Source organism: Osmerus mordax, chromosome 1 (genome assembly GCF_038355195.1).
Source record: "Osmerus mordax isolate fOsmMor3 chromosome 1, fOsmMor3.pri, whole genome shotgun sequence".
Lineage (NCBI taxonomy): Eukaryota > Metazoa > Chordata > Actinopteri > Osmeriformes > Osmeridae > Osmerus > Osmerus mordax.
This window is the reverse complement of record NC_090050.1, coordinates 25331868-25346234: the sequence shown is the minus strand read 5'-3', so window position 1 is coordinate 25346234 and position 14367 is coordinate 25331868. Positions and strand designations below refer to the sequence as shown.

Here is a 14367-nt window from a genome sequence, read left to right as displayed (position 1 = left end):
CTACGTGCCTCTCTGATGCGTGCTTCTGTAATGACCCGGAACATGTAGGAATCGGTAGCAGTGGAAGTAGATGTATGGCTTTATTGCGTGGCTGCAAAGCCGTAACCAATTAAATGTTTTTACTGAGGGGTGTGACTTTTGTAGCAAGCCACCAAGACCTGCACAGTGCCCGATCAAGTGCATATTTATAATTTGATATTCATATAATACAAATACGGTATATTGAGCATATGGTGTCAGATCAGCCAGGAGCAGGCTGGTTGTCCTGTACTCTGCTACAGAGCGTACAAGGAGAAATTAGCAAAGATTAAATATGTAAGTATAATACTGATGGAGAAACTCACTAGGTGGAGGTGAAAATAAAAAGACAACAGACCCATAATGTGAAATACTGGTGTTTACTTGTTGGCACATTTATATTACAATCTTCTGTCTTCTCACACTGGATTATTCCACAGTCCCAAATGACAAAAAGGAAAAGAAATCGTCAGCCACACAAACACCCTGGAGAACACGATGACATCACATGAGCTCCCAGGTTAAGCTAGGCTCCACACCAGATCATTCTCTTTGAAACGTAATTTGCCCAAAAATTGTTTCTCCCACATCAGGCACAATTACAAAAGTTGTAGCACAATCTGACGGAAAGCATTTTAAAGAAAATTCTGTCAATATTTGACAGAGGCCTTTAACGGCTTGAAATGCTACAAATTGCAACATTTGTTCATTTGGGTTTAGTGATGTGGTTTGATGCCTCATACATTTAATGACCACTAGATGGTGCCAAACATTCTTTGCTGGTCATGTGTTCAATACTGCAACCAAAGTTATTGCCATCATCACTTAACAGCTGTTTAGGACTACCTCAGCTTGTCAATCCTTAATATAGTCCCTTTCTTACTGGAGGATGTCTTGGGTCTGAAACTATATCTTGGCTGGTTCTATCCTGTCAGACAAAATCGCAAAAGGTGTTTCTAAATGGTTCCCCCAGTAGACCTTTTAAACAGTCATTAAAACTTCAATGTTTACTTCATTTTCCAGAGCCCGTTTTGTGGAGAGGCCTTGCCTGCATGGCATGTAGAAGGTCACAGGGGTGAGACACATCTGACCGTCTCAGACTGAAGCCAAAAGCTTTTTAAGAGACGGCCTCTGACCTTCCAGAGTACAAGACATCATGTCAATAACACAAATAGAGATACACAAAGTACAAACAAGGAAACGACAGGTCTGGGGGAGGAAGTGGTGATGGTTGTTCAGACATCGGCTGTTTCTCGTGAGTTATGTCACATTCGTTTGGACAGTGTGTCTGCCGTCCGGCTCCCCAGCCTGGTACAGACTGAGACTCCTCTGGACCATCCCACACGGCTGTCTTCAGGGCTGCTGGCCGGCCTTCACACATCTGACACATACTGGCCCAGAAAGGGGCTAATATGAAATCTCCGCTAGACATTGGCGCCAGGAAACGCAAACTAAGACTTCGACCTCCACACCTAACGAGACCAATAAAAAGCAGTAAAAGCACGTTCAAAGTCTGCAGCCGTGGTTACGGCAGGGCTTGTAGTCTGCAGCCGTGGTTACGGCAGGGCTTGTAGTCTGCAGCCGTGGTTACGGCAGGGCTTGTAGTCTGCAGCCGTGGTTACGGCAGGGCTTGTAGTCTGCAGCCATGGTCACAGCAGGGCTTGATTCTACCGTGACTCCATCAACTCAGGAACAGATGGGCAATGAAAGTAGGTGAAACACAGGTCAAAATAAATTATTAGAAACTAGGCTAGTAGGGGTTGTTTATCTGGAAAGCCATAGCGAGTAGAGATATGGGCAGGAGAGGTGACAGGGGAGGGCCTGGTTAACACCTCTGATGTGGGGGCCTGCTGACAAGAGGCCAGGCTGAAATAACAGCTCCGTGGTCTGACATGACCTGACTGCAGTTTGGTAGTTATGGTTCTGTAGCAGGAAGCCTCGAGGATAAAATCTACATTTTGTGTCTGCAATAACCATTTCTAGCTTGGCAGGCTAATTTGGGCAAGGGATTTGGAAGAGGGTTTTGGTGGTGAATGTTGAACAGGCCCCTAACATCATACAGTCTGCAACACAAGCCTCAGATGTCCAGTCTGTTACCCCAGTGAAGTTATTTACCAAGGTCAAGGCCCTGTCTTCACCCCGTGTGACTAGGCCTCCCGCCCCAGACCACAGCTGGGAACTGCTCATCTACACGTGGCAGGAAAAGAGTTTTGTCATTTGCATTCTCTCACCTTTGATCTTTACAGAAATAAACAATTTACAAGACAAACGTTGTACATGCCATCTACAGCGCCTCCAGTTTCACAGTATTGAGCCGAGCGCTCCATGCCAGATATCAAGGCAGAACACAGCGGGACTAAAGACACTTCTGCCAGACGTCAAAGAGAAGAAAAAAAACTAGTATCCAAAAGCATTTTACACGGTTAAAAACGAGGTCTCAAACTGTACAAGGCTTGTTTGTTCTGCATCTTGCCAAAGACATCCTTTTATATTCCAATACTTTCTCAATGTCAATCAGGTGTTTTTTAGTGTTTTTGGGGATGCAGATTAAATACTAAAGAATGAAGGTTTAGAAAATAAAACAACTTCACCTTACTGAAAAGTGCCCTCTAAAAACTCACCTTAAAATACCTGTCTAGGGCCTACCTGTTATGAACGCAATGTAAACAACCACTATTCAACTGAAACCAGACGGAGGAGCAGAGAAGGTCTGATCTGCTGCAAGGTGATATGTGCTTGGTGTCCTGACAGTCTTCGCTGTTCTCCTCAGGAACGCTCAGATCTTAAGACATGAAGGACAACTTCGTCATCCACACCCCTGAATCCCAAAGTTAGAACCCACTAAAGGACCAAATAAGAGGGGAACATTTTGAAGTATGAAAAACTGGTTCTCTGAGGAGAGATTATCCGGTCTATTCTCACATTTTATAGTTATATAGGGAACATTCTTTTTTTTTTTTTGATTCAGTGATTGGCTAAATCAAAGAAGACTTAGGGAGTGTCGACTTGACACTTGAAATATTGTGACGCCCCTTTTCTTCAGATAAAGAATGAGATCTTGACATCAAAAACCACAATGAGGAACAAAATGAATAGGATTTCAAAGACCTTAGCACAAAAGACTGTCTGTTTCACAATCAGAATCAGGTCGCCAGAATGTGTGAGACCAAAACCATAAACAGTGCTCATGCAAAAGAAGTCACTTCCAACAAGTCTGTCCATTCAGACACAAAGAACATATCCTATCCGTACAACAGGGAAAAAATACACTCATGGGCAACATTCATTCACAGAAAAGAACCAAAAAGATGAGACATTAAAAAGACCACTGAAAGCCTTCAGCTTAAGCACTAAGTATACACTTTTACATTACAACAGTAAAAAGTAGTTCTTGCATTCAATAACCACCACGCTAAGGGCGTGTTAAAAGAGGGAGAATAGGAGGAAGAGAAGAGTGGAGGAGAGGGAGAAAGAGGAAGTGAGGAACAATTCATGCAGTTGTCAATAAAAAGAAAGAAAAAGAACAGGGGATGGGGGTTGAAAGGTTACATGTACATTTACAAAGTGTTTCAGAATCTTCACCCAACACTTGTCATCAAGTCTGTGCCACAATTCTGGCACAAAGGAGTTGGCAAGGCAAACCATGTTACCATGGAGACAACGAAGAAGAAACAGAAAACCATACAGGTAGGAGCGAGAGAGAGGAGGGAGGGGGGCTCCAGGGCGTGGGGCTCCAGGGCGTGATGTTGTAGTTATCTGATACCCGACACAGAGCTTTGATTGATGTTATAGGTGGGGGACAGATCTCCTCCTATGGAGGTGACCAGGGGTGTCCCGTTGCTGGTCAGACAGCCCTGCTGAAGAGCATCAAAGTAGGTGGCCTGCACAGGCTTGTGACACCGCAGCACCTGGATGGCATCGTCTATTTTAAACCATTCCCTTTTCCTCCCTGTTGAGAGGAAGGAGACAGGGTTGAGGAACAGTGTGACGGGGACGAGGCTGGAGGGGTCGAGGGGTCATGGTGACCTCTAGATACTCACCGATGTTGACCGAGTCCTCCCAGTCTTCCAGGACCTCTGTCACCACCAGCACGTACACAAACGTTCTGTGTTTCCTCTCCCGGTTCTGTGGGGTAGAAGGGGTTCACTCACTCGCTTGGAAAGACTCCAAAACACTGCTCGTCACTTACCGTAAGATTAGTTTGGTAATTAAAAAGAAAGGTTTTGTCCCCTGTGAATGTGTTGTGTAAGCTAATGAGGCCCTCTAAGTGTTGTTTAACAACACAGACAGCTCAGTGCTAGATGAATGTAAATTTCCAATTTTTAATGGCCCACTACTTCCCAGACAATTATGTTCCAGCAATCCTGTTCCAGCCAATCACCTTTTAAAAGGCAGGCCTTCCTCCTTGGCTTGTTTTGTGAAACTCCTGCTTTAGCTGCAGGAAGTTATGGTAGTTCAAACAGGAATTGGGGAAGCTGTTTCTTCTATGTTAATTGATTTAATAAAGTTACCTACTGCAGCTTTAATGTGTGTGTGGTGTTAATGTAGTAGTAGATGGATTGTGATATTCTGCATGAGAAATGTAGATCCAAAAGGACTAGATTACTCACCTCAAATATCCCCACCAGGCGTCCCAGAGTCCCCTTCACACCTGCCTGTAACGTTCACAAACCAGACAGCTAAGGACACGCCTCACAAATCAACACAATCAGGTTTGTTGCCAAGTAAACAAGTACTTTAGGTAAAAGGCATAATATAAGATGGAAAAAATGACAATCATCTCCTGCATCTTTGACATCTCAGTTAATCTAGATCTGACAGGTTACATTGACAGAGTCCCTGGCTGAAGACAAGTATTGAGTTTTCAGAAATCAGCGAAGCTAGTTCAGGCATGGCACTCGGGCAGCACGCGTCATAGCACCCATCGCCGTGTTCTTAGCCCATAGGCTTAGCCCGATAGGCGGCGCTATAAAGCTGTCACATGCACGCACACGCGTCCTCGATTACCTTTGTGTTCTGCGCTGCTGCCACCCACCACCATCCCCTTCTCCCCAATGTTGTCTGTCTGTACTCCCCGAGGGGGATTTAACTCGTTGCTCCCTGCCTCGCGTCATGCATGCTGCAGTGAAGGCAGGGAGCGCTTCCCCATCTATTCCGCCAATGTTAAACCTATTTTTCCATGTAATATGAATAAATGGTGAAATCAATCACGTGAGAGTCTTGACTGAACTTACTGTACAATCAAAAGCCCTAAGAATATCCTTGAAATGTGGTCACACTGTACAAATGATTCAGTATGTGTATTTCTAGAAAGCCTGTTATGAGCCATGCTCCAATCTGCTTTCAAACTGAACAGCCCTGGAATCTGCTGATAACATCAGTTTATTACTCATCCTGCTAGCGTTTACAAGTCAGTCAATGGGAGTGTCGAGGGGTCTAGTATGGATCAGGGCGTAGCTCTCCTCCTGGGAATGTGAGATGTTTTGCAGGCCAGGTTTAGACTGAAACAGCCTGCTTCAGGTTTCATCTATTAATACCTCCTCCATAGACACAGACCCAGCCTCCTAACCACCCCCCAACCTCAGCCCCCAACCACAGAACCAACCTCCCAGCCTCAGACCCCAACCTCAGCCTCAGAACCAGCCCAGGCTCTTCTAATGCTAACACACTACACCGACACAGCCCAGGCGTTGCTAATGCTAACACACTACACCGACACAACCCAGGCGCTGCTAATGCTAACACACAACACCAACACACCCCAGGCGCTGCTAATGCTAACACACTACACCGATACAGCCCAGGTGTTGCTGATGCTAACACACTACACCGACACAGCCCAGGTGCTGCTAATGCTAACACACTACACTGACACAGCCAAGGTGCTGCTAATGCTAAAACACTACACTGACACAGCCCAGGTGCTGCTAATGCTAACACACTACACTGACACAGCCCAGGTGCTGCTAATGCTAACACACTACACTGACACAGCCCCCGCCTTTACGTTCTCTTTCTAAAGATCCAAACTCAGCTGATACAATACGCCAATTCATAGCTGGTGGGTGTTGCTCTCTCCTGCTTCTCTGTCGGCCTGGTGGACGCAGCGTCCTCCAGTCCTCCTAACCCCAGACAACACAGCCCTCGCTGGGGGAGGGGTGTGGACACCCAACGGCATGAGCCTGTAGTGAACTTTGACCTTGTGTTTCTGTCATCGCTGGCATGAGTCTGCACCAACGAGCATAAGCACTTCTCTCTCTCCCCCCACCCCTCTCTCTCCCCCTTTCTCATATGACCATCAGAATCAGCCGGCAGGGATTATGACCTGCTACAACCCCATGCAGTAAGAGGCTTACAGCCCGCACTGGGCCCATGTTGGGCAGGGAACTCTCCATCACAGACCCAACTGACTGGGCAGTCAGACACTTAGATTTCTCGGGACCTAAACAGGCTTCGTAGGCCTTCAAGCCCACTGAGACACTCCTCCTCCACCAGCCCTCTCCCAGCGGAAAATATACATGCAAGCCAGGAAGGGCAGATGCCCTTCCTACTGATCACACCAACCAAAATAAGAGATGATATCAGCACACAATGTGATGGATCACACAAAGTGTATAATCTTTACACAGCGACCCCGCTCTAAAGGCAGCCGATCTGTCAGGGGGGGATGTAATTCAACGCCCTGGCTGTCCTGGACGTTCTCTCTCGTACCCTTCAACACCCCCGGGCGCGCTGTCCTCGGGGCTTCTGCCAGCGCGCTAACCAGGCTTCATGTGAAACATCCTCTGTCGTCTTCTGTAGTACCTGAACTTTAAATTAGGAAGTGCCAGGGGGAGAGGCAAGCCAACCGAAGCTTTAAACTATTTGGGTTGTCGCTGAGTTTTTTTAAAAGGTTCTCTTTTTTATTATGTCCAACATCTGTCCTATCCCTGATTCGCATTGTGATTGAGGCTAAGGTTTAAGCCAGTGATCTGCACCATGTTTAAGTAACTTTAAAAGTATGTTTGTCCACCAACTTAAATACAGCCTACAAACTACTAGGCTGTAGTTCCCAACAGGGTGTGTGGTGTTAAACAGCAAACAACAATTATCCAAGTCGTGGGAGGTGTAATACTGCAGGGTAGTTCCTCTGGAGTGGTAGTAATGGAGGATACTTCTGGAGGGCAGCCACAGCATCATGTAAAGGGCAGAGTGACGCCGATTGGCACTTTAACACTCTTGTGTAACATGATGCTTGGATTCACTGGTTGCTTAGATGGCGCACTGCTTTCTCATTCTGTGTAAACAGGATGACTGCTGTGCCAAACTGGGCAGGGGTTGCAGGAATGGGGAGTTTAAAGTGGATGTTTCATCCATGTGGAATACTGCTATTCATGTTGGCCTTTCAGGCAGCTCTGGGTGAGGTCATCCCTGGATGCTTGTAGTCTCGTTTTCTACACGACACCAAGAGAGAGCAACCCCAGCATATTCATAGTGATCGAGCTTTCAGGCAACCCAGTAATGTAGACTAACACATTCCCAGCTCCAAACACACAGAGACACAACCGACCTCTTCACAAACTTCCCGCGCTGCAGCAACATTGGGCTCTTCCTCTGGCTCCATTCCCCCACCGGGGACAATCCACTTATCTGGATGCCGGCTACTACTCACCAGCAGCACCTGAACAGGAGGAGTCAAGAGTTGATCATGTATCACACCAGACCTCTTTCCCAATTCAGTTATTTTAACAAACAAAAGTTGCTAGCTAATGGTAGTAAAAACAACAAGGGGACATTGGCAGATAATGGGATGACAACAAGAGACTTGGCAACCTTCTCAGCACTATCATAATAGCATGTCAGAGATTGGCTGTCATTATCAGATGATGCCTATGTTATTAGCTAGTTAGCTATTCTGCTAGCTGGACACTACTAATAGCATATAGACTCCTCGTTAGCTAGCTGGCTAGCTAACTTGTGACCAGTTGCCACTAAAAACTCCATCAATGTAGTCGTAAACTGTCCCACTAAGCAGGTTAGCTAACTACCCTTTCTGAAAGCCAGTTTACAGCTATTAAGCTAGCTCCCTAATAATCACTAGCGTACGTAGACAACTGGCAGGCTAGCTGGCTACACAAAACAAACACTTGCTTACGTTGAAGTAAAACTGGCAACTTGTTTGTCCATATGATAACACTATGTAATGCCAGCAAAAATAAGTATTTCAAACTAAACATGTATCAAGCAAACGTTATGTTCTACCTAGCATCCAGTAATACAAAGTATAGGCTAGTGAGGCCCACACTACACCCTCTCATCCTCGGGCTTACCTCCTCTTCACTCTCGCTCCTGAAGCAGAGACAGGCGGCCCGTTTCTTGTAGCCATCCCCGTCGTATGTCCGGGTTTGGTTTGACTTGAGCTTCATCATTTCGGGGTACAAAGGTTCAAAAGTAGCTATAACTTAAACCCTAAGAAAGCCGTTGTTTTCGACGTTAATTCCTCCTTTGGGGAACCCCGGTGTTTTCTTAATAGAAATAACTTCTTCTTCGCTTCATTTTCCCAAACCTAGGCACATCTCCGGCACGGTCGCCATTACAAATTACCGCTACTCCAAAACCGTAACGTAGCCGTTCATAGGCAGTGAACCTTTAGAATTTACCTTATCTCGCTTTGAGGAATTGAGCCATCGGATGTTTAAAAAAAAAAAAAAACACAAAAAAAACACAGTAGGCCCCGCCGCCGGCCAGTACAAAAGTAGACTTCAGGCTAATGTGTTATAATTTCATACAAAATCACAACAATAATTGTACTGTAGCCTACAAGTCATTTTGACTATCCCTCGCAATAAATTGGTATGAAGGGGAAAGTAACAATAATTAACTGCTAAAAAAAGGTGATGAAAATGCATGTTAAATAAAAATAAAAAATCAAGTGATTGATTTTTCCTTGTTTACTTTCACCATTCATCATCCACAACACAAAATTGCCATTTATCATAGACTATAGTAAGACAAGTGGCCTCAAGCGTGGGAGTAACACAAATGAATTGATAAAAACCTCTAGAAGAAAACATTTAACTAACTCCTCCCTATAAAAATGCATGAATTGTTGCTATTTAAATTAAATATAGGCTATGTTGAACGTCCATTAAAATGCCTAGGCTACTGGTCTTTTTTTCAGTTGAGCACTATATTTATGTTTTTACATTTACATTAGATTTATCGAGCAGATGCTTTTCTCCAAAGCGACATACAAATAGGCTACTGCATATTGAAAGTACAGCAGAACACTAGGAAGTGCATTGTTCTCAGTAGGCTATTATTCTGTGGTCATAGTCAAGGAACGGTTTGTATTTATCAAGCACGTACACTGCACATAATCAAATGACAGCTACAAGGCACGGTAAAAAGAAAACACACAAACTAAGCTAGGCTACACACCAAATACAAGAAAATAAAGTAGGCCTATTTTTGTTGTAGCCTATAGTCACTGAGAACGGTAGGTCTACTATAAGTCTGGTTCCATCACCAGCCAGTCTGTTATAACACAGACATTGGCACAGGGAGGAGGGGAGCTAAGTTATTAAATGAACTGTATGCCCACTACTTGAGACTAGATTACACTACTGCACCTCTGTTCATTTACACTTACACACCTCCTCATCAACACCCCCTATGGGAGCTGTATTTTCGAACAGGAAGTTCCGATGTTCAGGAATAGTGGGGTTTGGTCAGCTGGACTTCAGTCTCCCCCGTTTCCATCTTCGTGGGGGACGCGTCCACCTCCATCCACTACTTTCTTCCTCCGACCCCATCTTCAATCCTCTCCCTGACGATGTCATTAAAGACAATCAGACTTCTGCTGTTTAGAGAGATTACGAAACCCAAATTACCAAAATAAGTCATTTGCACACAGTGAGTGAGTTACACACTTTTGACCCCAGCCCAACGTTGTGGGATATGAACCCCAAATACATTTATTTGGGCATTATATTCATTTAACAAAGTAGCCTAGGCCTGCAACTCTGTTACAGTAGCTACATACACACAGCAAGTGCAATTTCTGAAAGGCCTGTGTAATCTCACTCTACACAACCGTTTGTCCTTTAATTCATTCATTTTGTATAGGCCTACGTTTCTTTTTTTTCTTATGATCGTTAAGATGTTTTACGTCCAGCATCACACGCGTGTGTCGGTCTCATGCAACACCGAAGAGGCACTGAACTCTGACCATCTGCAGTTACCAAGGCAACACATTTCATTGCTTCGGAGGTCTCCGGAGAGAAACAACACGCTCGTCAGCGGAGCAACAGTACCGCTTCTCTCCAGTAGAGGCCGCTCACCGCACGGCCTCGTAAACCCACCAGATTGAGTTCAGTCATTCTTCTTGGTCACACTTCCCACAACGTCACATAGAGCATCTCTTCTAAGGCACTGTATCAGGGAATGTCTAATAAACAGGCTCTGACTGTATGTTTTTCTGTTGATTTTGTAGGCTATATTTTGTCATTCAGCACAGCCAACGTCAAAGGGAGTTGTGATCCGCTTTGATCAGTGTAGCTATTGGAGAACAAATTAGCTAGGGTGTTTACGTTTTGGGCAAGGTAACCACAAATTAGATTCATATGCACTTGCATTGGGAAGGATAGCTTCACTACACACCAACATGCAAACTAAGCTGAGATATGATATAATGATTAGTCTCAACAATACTTTGTTGTTAATTATTGATCAATCAACATATTATTTTGAAACAGATCAGATCACACCAGCAGATGTAGCTAGGCTATCATCTTCTGAAAGCTGCCTTACTTCTACAGCGTGCGGCCTATAATAGGTTACCGAACGCTTTAGGCTACTTGTTTAAATTGCTATATCAGGGAGGCCTATCTAGGCTACAGCCTAGCCTAGCTAGCATACTCTGTCAGGTTGAATGATGTTCGGAGATGAGAATAAGTGGAGCCAATGACTTTCCACACTCAAGTTTGTAGTAACACGTCAATGTTGTGAGTGGGAGTGTGTTTTAAGGTTTCCAATATGTACTCTAGGTGTGAAGTAGGCTAGTACAGAAAAGTATAGCCTACATTGTAAAGAGCAAACCGCTGAAATTGCTCACAGGCTCAGAAATTCGTCTCGAGAAAAACTACCTCTAAAACATTGTTCCCCCCCAAATTCCAAGCCTAAACCATGGACGTGTGTGAATTATTTCTGTAATGCATCCATGAAATAGTAGACAGCTGGGGCTGGCGATTGTGCCTCTGCGCTTCGACTTTTTCTCCGGGATTACATTGGGGACCAGAATTAGCATGGTTTAAATTTTCTCCGCCCCACGGCTAATTGAAACGTGTAATCTGTGGAGTCTTCCCACCTCTGAGGGGTTGCAGGGTACGGTGTTTACAGTCCCCCAAACATGATATCCTCACAGAGGACACAGGAACCGGGTTAGGAAAGCTCCCTGAACCTAAACCTCTTAAAAGCTGCAGCGCTTTAAGCTCTGCCGGAAGGGACCCGGACAACTCTTCTCATTCATCCTCAAAATTCAATTAGTCTACCCCTCACTTATTAATCAAAAGAGCTTGCTCGACAGAAACAGAGGATAGCTGTTAGGGTGGTGAGCTGAATCTGTGAGTCATAAAATGGTGTAAATATCAGTTTCATAAATTAATGTAGCCTATATCCTAAATGTGTACAAATCATAGATACCATTTAGCCTGTGTGGTTAGCGATGGCTAGTATAGACTGTGTGTACATGACTGGTTTACTGCAACCTAATGATGAACGAGCTTCCAAGCACACCTTGGCTTGACTTGACTTTGGCCTGACTTTCCGCCAGCCGAACCCTGTCGGAATATTCAGTGACCTATAGGCCCTTGTGGTCCAGAGCAGCGCTGCAGGCCTCCCTCCGCGCCCTCAAGGTGCTGGGAGGGGAGATGGCCAGCGTCCAGCGCTCAACGAGTGTCTACGGAGGATGCTCCAAGTAGCGTCTATACCTGCTGCTTCGATACAGTGGGTTAGAGGAGAGAGAGAAGGTGAGAACAAGTGAGAGGGGCAGACGGAGAGAGAGCGTGAGAGAATGGGGGAGGGAGAGAGCAAGAGGTTGAGCAAGTGATAGAGAAAGAGACAGAGAAAGATATTGAGAGAAGAGAGCAGTAGAGAGAAGGAGAGAGCTATACTCAAGCTGTGTTCACGGTCTGCCTGGGTAACTAGTTCACCCTTTCATCACCATCCATCTGAACGCGTAGAATATGAACGACTTGCCTGGGGAGTCAAAGCTCTCAGTGGCTTGCCTGTTAGGCACTATAAGCCCTTTTGTTGTTAATTATATTGATAGATGGAACTAGACTTCTTCCTTAACACTTGCCGTATAGGCTGGGCATAGGTAAGAAAAACGTGTTGGTCTTTTAAACCCGTGACGGCCCTGGTGCACCGCATTATGGTGGAGATTGGGAATAATGAGAGGGAAGTGTGTATTAACTAGTTTTTTTCATTTTCTCAAATCTTTAGAGCACAGCATTTCGTTCTCACAGAATGAAATCCTATTTTCCAAATCAAACCGGAAAAAGATGACAGAAAAATGAGAGCAAATATGAAACTAGGAATGTGAATTTGTTGTGGTATAGTCGAATAATTTGGTTATGTTGAAATTGAACAATGGTATTGCTTGTTGCACAGCACATGTTTAAATCAGCTGTAAGGCATAATATTTGAAAACATCAACCCCCACACACACACATACACACAAACACTCCCCACCCCTTACAAAACGAACGCATTTTATTTGGCAAATCTGAACGCTTTGGCTGCCCCAAGTGATGGACTTTTGGAGGAAAACCTGATTTACGCATTGGAGAGTTGTGGAAGGCTTTTGGAAATAAACTGACTATTCAACTAATCTAAAGAACAGCATCACAGCTCTGAACATTCCATACAAATATAGATGTCTACACCGCATTTTTCTTTCATTATCAGGTTATTCTGCTTCTAGATTTGAGCAAAACAGGCTTAGCCGTAACCAAGCTGGTGGAATGTAGCAGGTGGTCGAATCTCAAATAGCTCGAAAGAAGTGCAACAGAACGTCCAGAGGATGGCTGACAAGCTAGCCTACATGTTTGACATCTGATCCCGTTATCTGATTGCATCGTAGTAGAGTCATTTGCCTTGCGATCAAAAACATTCAGTGGGTGTTTTTTTTCTCCATTGATTGGGTAGCGCTGTCTCCATTGTTCGGGCGTGGGATGAGATATTTTCACGTGTTCTTTTCATCACCAATTCTGTAGGAAAGGCTACACCTCTTAACTATTAGCAAATACATGGTTTGTGTATCAGTTAGATTACGGCTATGTGACAGTAACATGCAGCGAAAGTTAGGAGTTTAGACTTTCATATCCTCTTGTCACTGGACAGCGCTCCAGTGGTTTGGGTATCGACGTACGTTGCACGGAACGAATGGATTTCTTTTGGATATTTTAAACGTCGTTCAGTTTTATACACGTGGACTAGGACATTCCACAAGTCCAATCCATCACCACGCATCGACGGGAACAATAATTTGCCTCCCCATCGAGATCGTTTTTGCACTGGATATGATTCAATTCATCAAAAGAGTATTCTTCACATGCAGGATAACGCGGTGAGTAGCCTACCCCAGCCTTTAAATGGGTCAACTTTGACATACAAATACGAACACTTACAAAAACTGTGAATTTGACCCCAAATTGACGTTTATTTGTTTTTTACTTACACACCGAAGCCTTTAAGAATGCGAGTCTTTCTGTATCATCACCATAGATTGTTTTTTTTGTTATGTATTAATTTGCGATTATTCTGTCGGCAAAAGCACTCGTGACAAAACATCCGACTAAAAACTGTTTTTTTTTTTCTTTTTTAACAAAAACGATATCATTCTTGCGGCTCAAGCCAGAATGATACACTATGGGCTACGCTGTAGGTGCATTGATTGTTTTATGCGAAGGCGCAGTGTTGTGTATACACGTCTGTGCCAGCAGAACGTGTAGACTATAGAGAAATTATGCTGCATACTCCGAGACACCCAGGGATAAACAAATATGCGATATCAGGAAAGCGGTATTGATTAATTGACTGATTGATTTAGCCCTGATGATTGATCAATATTCGTACTAATGCAGGGGGTCAAAATGTGTAACCTATTGGTTCCGCACGATGGAATTGAATGGGAAATTCCGTCTCCGATTCAGTTGAGACAGTTGAAAGCGGGAGAATCTAGAAACCCCACCCCGCGCGGCCCCCGCAGTCCCGCACCCCCAATTATTATTCAGATTTTGCACTGATATCGACATCACATTCACACTGCCTACAACTTCGATGACGCACGAGGAGACTGAGTGAGAC

General features: G+C 44.5%; 1 protein-coding gene across 1 annotated transcript; it reads right to left on the bottom strand.

Annotated features, from left to right (window-relative positions):
- Positions 1-382: 382 nt before the first annotated feature.
- On the bottom strand, positions 383-8583 carry nudt3b (nudix (nucleoside diphosphate linked moiety X)-type motif 3b). Its single transcript, XM_067252697.1, has 5 exons — positions 8328-8583; positions 7568-7678; positions 4629-4673; positions 4059-4143; positions 383-3967 (listed from the first exon to the last, which is right to left on the bottom strand). The coding sequence occupies exons 1-5, from the start codon at positions 8424-8426 to the stop codon at positions 3771-3773; spliced, it is 537 nt and encodes a 178-aa protein (XP_067108798.1). The 5' UTR covers positions 8427-8583; the 3' UTR covers positions 383-3770.
- Between the last annotated feature and the right edge of the window lie 5784 nt (positions 8584-14367).